The sequence below is a fragment of the Colobus angolensis genome, unplaced genomic scaffold (genome assembly GCF_000951035.1).
Source record: "Colobus angolensis palliatus isolate OR3802 unplaced genomic scaffold, Cang.pa_1.0 Scaffold320, whole genome shotgun sequence".
Lineage (NCBI taxonomy): Eukaryota > Metazoa > Chordata > Mammalia > Primates > Cercopithecidae > Colobus > Colobus angolensis.
The window spans coordinates 3,062,864-3,074,228 of NW_012116489.1; the positions used below are offsets into that span (position 1 = coordinate 3,062,864).

Here is an 11,365-nt window from a genome sequence, read left to right on the forward strand (position 1 = left end):
TCAATCCACGGAGAAGGTAGCCGCTTTTACATGCATATGTCACTTTATCCCCATTGTAATAAATCTTAGAGTGTAAATTTGCTGCACCATTTTCAATGAAGGGTGGTTCCTCACAGGCTACCCTCTCCTGTCCTTCTGAAAAGGTACAGTTGAAAGAGAACAGACCATTTAGCTACACATACAGATTTCATTTTAGCGAAGCTTCTTCAAGGTGTTACTAACCAATGCATTTTGGAGGTTCTGTCCATTTTCCATTTTCACAACGTATTTCTTCTGACCCATGGATCACAAAATTAAGTTCACATTCTATATGAACTACTTCTCCATGACGATAAGTTGTTGAATGTGTTTGAATTTTGGAGTTTATGGGCAGAGGTGGAGGAGGACATCTGTTTCTTCTTCCTTATGGAAAAAAAATCAGCACCTTTAGTCATATAATTACAAAAATAATAAAGATTAAATAAAAAGATCCATTGTGTCAAGCATCATAGAGAGTATGACAGACTGATTCCAGGAGCATTCCTTTGATCCCCACCTCCTGATGTTAACTTCCTTGTGTGATAACTCTTTCCATGAGTAGGACCTGTAACTTGCTTCTAGCCCACAAAATACAGCAAAGATCATGGATTAGTACGTGATTATGTACACATAATTATGTAACATCGGATTTTAACACCATTCTTGCCAAGAGACTCTCTCTCCTTGCTGGTTTTGAGGAAACAAGAAGCTACATCATGAGCTTCCAAAGCAGAAGGGTTGCAAGGCAAGGGCCAGCGGGCTGCCTTCAGTTAACAGCCACAAGAAACAGAGGCTCTCAGTTCAGCAGTCTGCAAAGCGCTGAATGCTGTCAATAACCACAGTGAGTTTGGAAGAAGTCTTGCCCAGTCAAGCCTCAGATGAGACTTCAGTCCAGCTAACATCTCAATTGCAGCTTTGTTAGCCACGGATGCAGGGATCTGGTTAAGCCACATCCAGACTCCCAACCTACACACAATGGGAAATAATATTTGTGTTGTTTTAAGCTGCTGAGTTTGTGGTGACATTGTTATGCACCAATAGAACACTAAAGTGGCAGGCATTTTACATTCATTACTTCCTTTAGTCCTAAAATAACTTTATTAAGTAGGCACTATTATTTCTCCCATGTTATAGACAAACTAAAACTTATGAAGTAAATGAATTAATAGCATGCAGCAGATCTGTTCTTGAACCCATGTCTGTTTAAATTAAAGTCTCCTACTCTAAAATACTGACCACACTACTTTCCTATTGCTGCTGTGATGAATTACAATTTAGTGGCTTAAAACAGCACAAATTTATCCTCTTACACTCCTGAAGGCCAGAAGTCCAGAGTCAGTTTCACTGGACTAAAATTGAGATATCAGAAGAGCTGCATTCCTGCTGGAGGCTTTGGAGGAGAATCAGCTACTTTGCCTTTTCTAACTTCTTGAAATTACCTGTATTCCTTGGCTCACAACCCCTTCCTCAAAACATTTCAACCTGTGGCTTCCTTTATCACATCTCCTGCTTCCTCTTCTGTAGTCAATCTCCCTCTGCCTCCCTTTTATAAAAGCATTTCTGATTATATTTAGAGTCTGGATAGATAATTCCAGATAGTATTCCTACCTTAAGATTGTTAACCTCAAAGTGTCTTTTATCATGTAAGGTAACATTTAGTGGTTCCCAGTATTAGAATGTGGTTATATTTTGGGAGAAGAGAGATATAATTCAGCCCACAACACTGCCTATTGTATGCCTAATGACTATTTACCGGAGAAAATAGGCTTGTTGTCATGCTGGCTAATTTGGAAGAGGAAAGGGATATAAAAGGCCTTAAGTAGGTCTGCCATTTATTTTTGAAATAGCAATGTGGGAGGCCGAGGCAGGCTGATCATCTGAGGTCGGGAATTCGAGACCAGCCTGACCAACACGGCAAAACCCTATCTCTACTAAAAACACAAAAAAATTAGCTGGATATGGTGGCTGACGCCTGTAGTCCCAGCTACTCAGGAGGCTGAGGCAGGAGAATCACTTGAACCTGGGAGGTGGAGGTTGCAGTGAGCTGAGATCATACCACTGCACTCTAGCTTGGGCGACACAGCAAGACTCCATCTCAAAAATTAAAAAAAAATTTAAAAAAATAAAGGAATAATATGCTTTTAAAATTTTGCTTAAAAAATCTTCTCTACTACTATACCAAGAATGTCAAGCACGAATGAAAAATTATAAAATATTTAAAGTTACCGTACAGTGCATTTAGGGAATTATGATAGTTCTGGCAATCCCACTGCATACCCATAGTCAGAGCCCTCATTTGTTTCCCCCAGCACCTGTTCCAAATCTTCACCACTTTCTTCCAAGTTGTACATTCACGTCTTTCACCTGCCTGTCAATAGACATTATGTCCCATATTACAGAAAACAAAAAACTACTATCAAACCCTTTGCCTCACCCTATCCTCCCAATCCTCAAACTCCTATTTATCTCTTAAGACCCAATGTAAATATTAGCCATCACTTCTGTGAATGCTATTCCACAGCATACCAATCAGAATCCCTAATGTTTATTCCTGCACTTTGTACCTGAGTTGATTGTACCATTTGTCACATTATAGCAATTATTTTTTTCATATCTGCAATTTTTTTTTTCATATCTTCTGCTAGATAGGACCGTCCTCACATTAAATTGTATATGTGTTTAAATAACTATGGATGTCTTCTGACAGGTAATTGCATTACCCGTTTGGACACATCCAGTAATAGAAATGTGACCATAGATATTACATTTTTGGGCAGCGTCTACTAGATGACCTCTTTTCCCATTTTCACTTCTGGGTATTAGTGTTCTGTTTTTTCTGCTTTCTACCTCGCTATTTTAGAGATTAATTTTTACATCTGGAAATATGTGGCAAATAAAGAGAAAGCATCCTTGAAGAGCTGCCAGATTGGGGTAATTAGGTCTAATAATTCCCAATAAGAAAAGCTATTCATTATAATAAGGGATTTAAAATGTATAATATATATTTTCAAATAATAAATTTAAAAGATATAGTCACTTACAAACTAATACGAAACAAGATTTATTCAGGTGGAATATATGTAAAAGATTGCTGAAAATAGCACTGATTTAAAAGACAATATTTATTTTAAAAATAGGACTCAGGAAAAAAATTAGATATGACCACAGAAATTTTGTCAGAGCTAATAGAGAGTAAAGCTGATAAAGACATGGCATTTTGTGAGTATTAAATTTAAAAATTTACCTTCACATACAGGAGATTCTGGGTACCAACCAAAGTTATAGCATTGAATTAAATCAGATCCACTTAGATAATAATTTTCATGACAGAAAAACTGAATGACATCTCCTTCTTCATAGGTTTGCTTTACAGGATGAAAATAACCATTTTCAATAAATCTTAAAGAAGAGCACTTTAATTCTACAAATCAAAGAATGAATAAAATTACAAACAAATATTTTTTCTGCTACAACAAAATTCATTATTTACATGACATATCTAGAATAAAAATTAAATTTGCCATAAAGCTTATGAATTCATTTTATATATTTGTTAAATATCATTAAGCTTATTCTAATTTAATCCTGTGAGCTAAAATGAATTTTTTCTACTTGGGAGCTTTCAATTATCAAAGACTACTATCAACATAATTAAAAATAAAGGCAAAAAAGTGTGAAAAGATGAAACATAATTAGCATGACAACTTATATACACTTCTCTATGAGAAAAAGCTTTCAGAGTGAGAGTAGATTTTATTCCAAATGAGAACCTACTGGTACATTTTGGTGTGAGAGACCATCCGTATGTGAGACATTCTACCTCCTCTGTCTTCTTTCCTCCGGCTGTGTAGTAGCCAGTAGCACATTCATATTGTACTTTGTCCTTCACTTTGAACGTTTTCTGTGTTGTGGAATAATTTCCATTATATAATTCAGGAGCCAAACATGTTTCTAAAATTATAAAAATTATTTATTTTATAAATCTTTTGAATAACCTAGAATTAAAAAATATCAAAATATGTTTTAACAGATCTTAAGAATATATAGTAAAATCAACTCTTAGTAAAATTGAAAAATCGCCCCAATTTTTCTTTACCTCTATTCTCTTTTTTCATACACCTTGTGACCTAACCCTACCAGCTTTCTGTTCTTAAAATTCTGGTCTACAAGTGCTTGACCAAAGGCCAAAATTCAGCTGAAGGCTTGTGCAGTAGCAATTGTGAAAGTATGTGCTGTCTATGCATTTTTACAATTTAAACAACTTACTAACAAAGTATACATATATTTAAATTATTGAACTATTTTTAAGTGTATCTGGCATTGGTTCACAACATAAAATAATGTACATGATCTTAAATTCTTCTGTAATAAAGGAAATAGTGACATATAAAGAAAGGGCTTATTTTATTTTATTCCATTCCAATTCCTTTTATTGGTGCAAAGTAAGAACTATTGGTGTAGGTGTGTTGTAGGGATTGAGAACATTTGGATTAAGGAATCACCTAGTACTTGAAAAAAGTAATATCAACTTCCTGCATTGCAGACATAATGAAAAATAAATTCTATTAAATAATAGATATCAATATAAGCTTCAATATATTCAATATAAGCTTGACAAGCTCTTATCTTCAGTTTTAGGAAATGATTCTTATACCATGTTCTTTCCTACAGGTTGGTTGAGAAGACCATCCATCAGAGAGACATTGAACCACTTCTTCATCCTTCCCTCCAGTGGTTTTGTACCCTGAAGCGCAACCATAATGCATGTTCTCTTGAATTTTATACAATAACTTTACATCAGAGATGTAACCATTACTCAGGTCAGGCTTAGTGCATTTTTCTACGGGAAAAAAAAATTATTTGTTTAACTTAATGATGAAACTAAGCTTGTTTTTTACTAAATTGTAAAATTAAGCCAAAAGTATAATGTTATTATTAGCAATTTCATTTTGGAAATATCTGCATAATTTTTTTGAAATAATCTGCATGATTTTTGAAAATTAACACTGACTTTCTTTGTATTTAGTATTTTTAGTTCTTATAGTAATTTCTACCCCTACCACATCTACTTCTAGGTAGGTTTACTAGATATATCAACAGCAATAACCATATTCAACATCCTCTTTTAAATGAAACTGGCTCAACCAAAGCCCCTTACTCTGGATCACCTGCCCTAGCAGAAGATCACTGATAGTTTGATGATAGTGTAGCCTGACATAAAATAATGAAATGAGTCAATTAGATTACCTTCTCACAAATTTGAACTCAAACTTTCAATTCAAAATTGAAAAACACGTTTTTCAATGGGTATCATGAGAGAAGTTGGCACACAAAGGAGAGATGAGTCTTACAAATGATAAAGCATTAAAGTAGCAATCTTGCCCTTCCAGAGGCCAGTGTTTCAAGCATTTTTCTAGCATCCTATGCTTAATTATCAAAATAAATTTCTTGTTACTTAAAGTAAATTACATCTCTTTGCCTTGCAATGTGATAAATAATTTCAGTTATTACCCTATTCCCTTCAACAGAGTATTATTGAAAACAGATAAAGAAAATAACATTTTCATGTAAAAGCATTATTTACCGGATTTCAAATTACGCCTTCATTTTGTGGAAAGACAGATTACTAGAGATTTTGTTCTTATCTACTAAAAGGTTTAACCGCTTTCTGTTTTTATTGGACCCCTATTTTTATATACGAATTTCTTTGAGTATTGCAACGTTGTGTGACACATCCAGCTGACTTACTGAAGCACCTTGGTTCTGGAGACCAGCCTTCTGTTGTACACGTAGTTCGCTCTTCTTGTCTTCCACTTTCGGTGGTATAACCAGCCAAGCAGAAAAATGACAATTTTTTGTCTATGCTCATTGGAAAGTAAAAGTTTTTAAAAGTATAGTAATATTGGGCAATTCTTCCATTTTCCACATGAGGAAAACCACAGGATTTCTCTGAAATGAGTAAATGTCAAGCTGAAAATGGAAAAAGAAATCTAAAAACATAAATTTGTAATCAGGTGACAACACAAACTAAAAGTTTTTAGAGACACTTCAACTAGTACTTATTTTTCTTACTTAAATTTTCAAGGTACTTTTTGATAATTCGAGCAGTCGTTTTATCATAACTGATCGGCAAATGACTTTAAACACCCAACAGTCAAGATAAAACTTAGCAGACCACTTTTTCAGAGAAGCTTTGCCTAACTTCGTAGAACAGGACTTTCATTTTTCATTTATAGCTCATTTATAGCTTTCATTTATAGCTTACTGCCACCAGGAGCTCCTGGGCTTAAGCAAACCTCCTCTCCTGCAGCTAGGACTGCAGGTACATGCCGCTACATCTGGCTAATTTTTGTTTTATTTTTTGTAGAAATGAGGGGTCTCACTCTGTTGCTCACGCTGGTCTCAAACTCCTGGACTCAAAGAACCCTTCTGCGTGGCCTCCCAAAGCACTAGGATTACAACAGTTGAGCCACTCCACCCTGCCTGCACTTCCTAATAGATATGTATTGCAAGTCACATATGTAATTTAAAAATTTCTAATAGTCACATTCATAAAAATACTAAGAAACAGTTGAAGTTAATTTTAATAATAGGTTTTTATTTAACCTAATATATTGAAAATATTTTACAATATTTTATGTTCTTTTTTTTCTTACTAACTCTTTAAAATCCACTATATATTTATACTTACAGAACATCTGATCTTGGACTAGTGACATTTTAAGTACTGTCTCCAATAGCTATATGTGGCTAATGGCCACTGTATTGGACAGTACAGTTCAGGAATAGATAAAATTTCTCCTTAACATATGCAAACTCATAAAAAATTTTGAAATAAATCAAATTTTTAAAGAAAAAAACAGACAACCAATTAAAACAAAGCAAGACTTGAGCAAGAGCTTTGCAAAATAGGATATTTAGATGGTTAGAGACCTAGTACTTAGCATTACTAGTCATCAGGGAAATGCAAATGTAAACCACCATGAGATAGTACTGCATATCCAATAGAACTGCTGAAATGAAAAAGACAAGTTATCTCAATGATTGTGAAGAAGTGAAGAAACTGGAACTTGCATATTTCTACAACTGAAAGTATAAATCAGTCCAAACTCTGTGAGAGAACACTTTTGCAATATATATTGGGGTAAAACGTGTACAAACCATATTACCTAATTTAAAAAGCATATATTTGTACACCAAAAGACATGTAAAAGAATGCTTATAGCAGCACTATTCATATAGTCCCAAACTGGGAACAATCTAAATGCCTATAAATAATAGAAAAGATAAACACATTTTAGACTATGCATACAATGGAATATTATCCAAAACAGAAATGAACAAATGGTGAATCTCATAAACATAATATTGAGTGAAACAAGCCAATCACATATGAATTAATGTATACATTTGCATAACTTTTTAAAAGAAGACAAACTAATCCATGATAGTAGAAGTCAGAATGGTTACCTTTGGGGTTTAGTGCCTTAGAGGGATCATTTTTGTTTCTGGGGTGCTGTCACTGTTCTATATCTTGATCTGATCGTGTAAACTTTTATAAAAATATATATGTGTATCCTATGATCTTTGCATTTTTCTGGATATATTATACTCCAAATAAAACATATATTTTAAAAATTTATCTTCATGTTGAAGATCTTAAAATCACAAAAACGCTTAAAAGAAAGAAATACTTGAACAATCCTAGGAACTGTGTTGGGAAGAAACATGGGCAATCATGGGTGGAAGAAGGCCTGGATCCAGTGTGATTACTCTAGCTTCAACGCCTTGGTTGATCACTGTATACCTTAATGCTACTGTGAGACATAAAAGAGTAGCAGTGCTAGCCTAGGTTTGAAGGAAATGGATGTGGAATGATGAGCAACAAAACTTCCGGCATCTGATGGAGCAGACAGAAAAACATGGGCAGGATGGTCCCCATTCCCTGAGAATTCTTCTCACCACTTTTCACACCCAAGCACCAAAGGAATTTACAATAAAAAGAGTTTTTCAAAATAGCAGTGCAATGGTGAATACACAAGGAATTTCCCTGGGGGGCACAGGTGCTTGTCAGGGAGGGGCAGCAAAATATTCTTTGCACAACAATCCTAGGTTGTGGCTTTAAAGACTCTGTCCTGTGACGTCTCCCTCCACCACCAGGATAGGCACATTACTTGTTAAGGTAGCTGGAATGCCTTGGAGAATATGAACTCCTGAGAAAAAAATTAATGAGAAATGTAAGGAATATGCTAATCATATATAAACCAGGAAATCACAGACATCCGAACATATAAAAAAAGTATATGAAGAGATGGACACACTACTGAGCAAAGAATGGTAAATAAATAAAAATGGGATATCACTTTATGAATAACCATATAGCAACCAGTATAAAAATGGACAATATGAGGTGTTGGTGAGGATGATGAGAAGCAACAATTTACATCCTCTCTCAGAGATGATGTACTTCGAAACTGCCATTCTGCAAAAGTAATCTCTCATTACTCACAGAAATCAAGTACAAGAATAGACTCAAGAATCCTACCTGTGAGTGAATACAGACTGACGATATTCTCACAGAAAGATAAGTTGGTTACATCATAATATTCATTCTAGAGCTATTTGTGGTGGAGAGAGCTATAATAACATGTTAAAACACTGTAGTAGGTCCCAGGGGAAACAGACTTCAAGATTGGGAATAAGGGGACAAAATGTGTAAGTAAAGCAAGAGTGAGATCTTTCATAGGCAAATAATAACTGCAAACCATGAAATGAGAAGTACAATTAATCCAATTCTTGCCCCTGAAGTGCACAATGGGAGTTGAGAGAAGCATGCAAAAATAAGATCATTGTCTCTGTCTTCAAGCTGCTTACTTTTTTGTTGCTGTGTAAAACAGCATTATAAACCTATAACAATTAGAAAATTGACTAGAATATTGCAATGTCTTTATGGTATGGATAACGGACAATTGTATCTGCTGGTATTTCCCTATTTAGACAGAAAAATAAAATCAAAAGAAATTCATGCAAAAATCATCCTATTATAGAATTAAAAGTATAAAATAAGATGAATTCTGTGGATTTCACTTTTATAATTTTAATTATAGATGTTTGGGTAGAAAATTTGTAGTAAACTATTCAACTAAAACACAATTAAAACTTATATATTTAATTTCAACGAATTCCCTAAGATGTTTATTTTAGAAAAGCTTTATTGCTGTAGCTTCCTTCTTTGTATGTTCACTCTTGCTAATGCTAAGTGACCTCCCTGGATTCTTCATCCTACGGCCTGATAATATTGATAATGTTCCTAAACAACATACCCATGTATACTGCCTACCTTCCATTCTCACACTAATCTTACACACTGGGCAATCTGACTATAAAGCTTTCTAATAGGGAGTCCACAGGTGTTGGTTTGTTTGGAAAGTCCTGATTTACATGTGTTGTCCAAACAATTATTAATAGAGCCCCTCTTTTACTCTCTAAGTGTTCCTGTTTGTACAAGCAATTATATGGCTCACTCACTAACCACTACTTAATGTCTCCAACTGATGAATAATTCATTGGGATAAAAATCAACATCTCAAAAGTAGACAATATTTATGGCTGTTTCCTTTTCAAATTTCCCACATGAAACTCTCATCTTATGAACAGAATTAAAATTGTACAAGTTTTGTCAGTATTAGGAATGTATTCTAGCATAAATTTAGAATTAAAGTTAACATGTGACTTCCAAATGGACATATTGTTAGCCTGAAAACCTTTTTGAAGTATTTAGATCCCTGTCTCCTATGCCCCCTTGAGATACAAAGATTTTTGTTTCGTTTTGTTTTTCTAACTTATGCTACTGTAAGAACACTTTACTAATTTTGCTCAAAGGAAAAGGTCTACATATTATAAAAAGTTTTATTTATAAAATATATGTTATAAATTTGATATATGCAAATGAAAGAGTATACTAAAACTTGAGTTGTACAAATATTAGAATCTCCATTTATATGTTTTAGAGAATAAAGAATATTAAGAATTACTTTTACCTTCTGCATAGAGTTCTCCTGAGATTATCAATATGATGATAAAAGTCAGGTTTTTCAACCGCATCTTCAGTGGTGTGCTTCACAAAGATTTTAACAATTCTAAAGCACTAGGAACTTGTCATTAAGTACACAATACTTCTCTTGAGGAAAAAGTTAATAATTTATAACCTCTCTCTAAGTCCTTTTGCAACAAGTCTTATATTTCACTTAAAATATTTTGAAATAGTGTTAAAATAACACAACTATATTAATTGGCATTACTTATCATGCCAGAGTCCAGTAAGAGTATTATAACTGATTAGGGCAACAATAGCAACAGAATAAATAATTAACACAGGCTGCATAAAAAAACTAGGTAAATTTTCAACCTAAGTTCCCAATTGTCAATTCATAAAGTTCACTTGAGGCCATGAATCTTTACTAATATTGATCAGGTAAAAAGATGAACTTAGGAACATGAGATAATGGATACCTGATGTTGAAATATGTTGTTGCCTAGATTGCACTCCTTAAAGAGATATAGAACCATATTGTCTCAATGATAGAATAGTATTACTTATAATAGTAGTATCTGACATTTAGAGAGTTTCTACTTTGTGGCAGGTGGTGAGATCAGCATTATGCTACATCAACATCCATTCACGAGAAATGTTTAGAACGTCCATGATATAGCAGGACATGTAACAGTTTTGAGGTATTTAGCAGTGAAAAAACTGGATTAAAATTATTGCCCTCATGGAGTTTACATACTAATGAGTTTTAATTTAAAATACAAAATAGGAAAAAGTGGTGAATAGGAGGCAGGACTAACGTGTAGCTCCCACTTGGATGGACAGAGCAGGATGTGGAGACTCGCATCATGAACTTTTGCTCCAAGAACTACTGCAGGGATATACCAGGAAAGCCAAGAGAATCCACAGACCCTCTGAAGGAAGTAGGTTGCTCCTGCATGAAACAGAAGACAGCCCACATACTGTGAATGCCCAAACTGTGAAAAGTGTGAAAGTGGTATTGTCCACCCCTGAACACATACCTTTGGGGAACCTAAAGGTCTAGATCACGGAAGAAGGATTTGACCTTACCTGGACCTGAGACAATTTAGAGAGCTGAGTGAAATACAGGGGTGGAGGAAGCAGGGAGTAACGTCCCATGGTCTCTGTGAGTCCCCAGAGAACCATTTCTGACTCGACTCACAGGGGCTGCCAGAGGAACTGGGAAAAGACCACAGGGAGAAGGAAACCTCCAGCTGAACTTTGTAACAATTCCAACCAAACACAGTTTCCTGGCCAGAACTCGTGAAAAAGCGT

At 34.6% G+C, this 11,365-nt stretch overlaps 1 protein-coding gene across 1 annotated transcript in view; it reads right to left on the reverse strand.

The window, feature by feature from the left end:
• The window catches only part of F13B (coagulation factor XIII, B polypeptide), a 35,673-nt gene extending 25,506 nt beyond the window's left edge, over positions 1-10,167 (reverse strand). Inside the window, exons 1-7 of the mRNA XM_011951618.1 lie at positions 10,059-10,167; positions 5,767-5,967; positions 4,673-4,858; positions 3,793-3,969; positions 3,263-3,439; positions 223-402; positions 4-135 (exon numbers count right to left, since the gene is read on the reverse strand). Coding sequence (XP_011807008.1) covers positions 4-135; positions 223-402; positions 3,263-3,439; positions 3,793-3,969; positions 4,673-4,858; positions 5,767-5,967; positions 10,059-10,122 — 1,117 coding nt within the window. The 5' untranslated portion in view covers positions 10,123-10,167. The remainder of the gene's footprint in view (positions 1-3; positions 136-222; positions 403-3,262; positions 3,440-3,792; positions 3,970-4,672; positions 4,859-5,766; positions 5,968-10,058) is intronic.
• Positions 10,168-11,365: the final 1,198 nt, after the last annotated feature.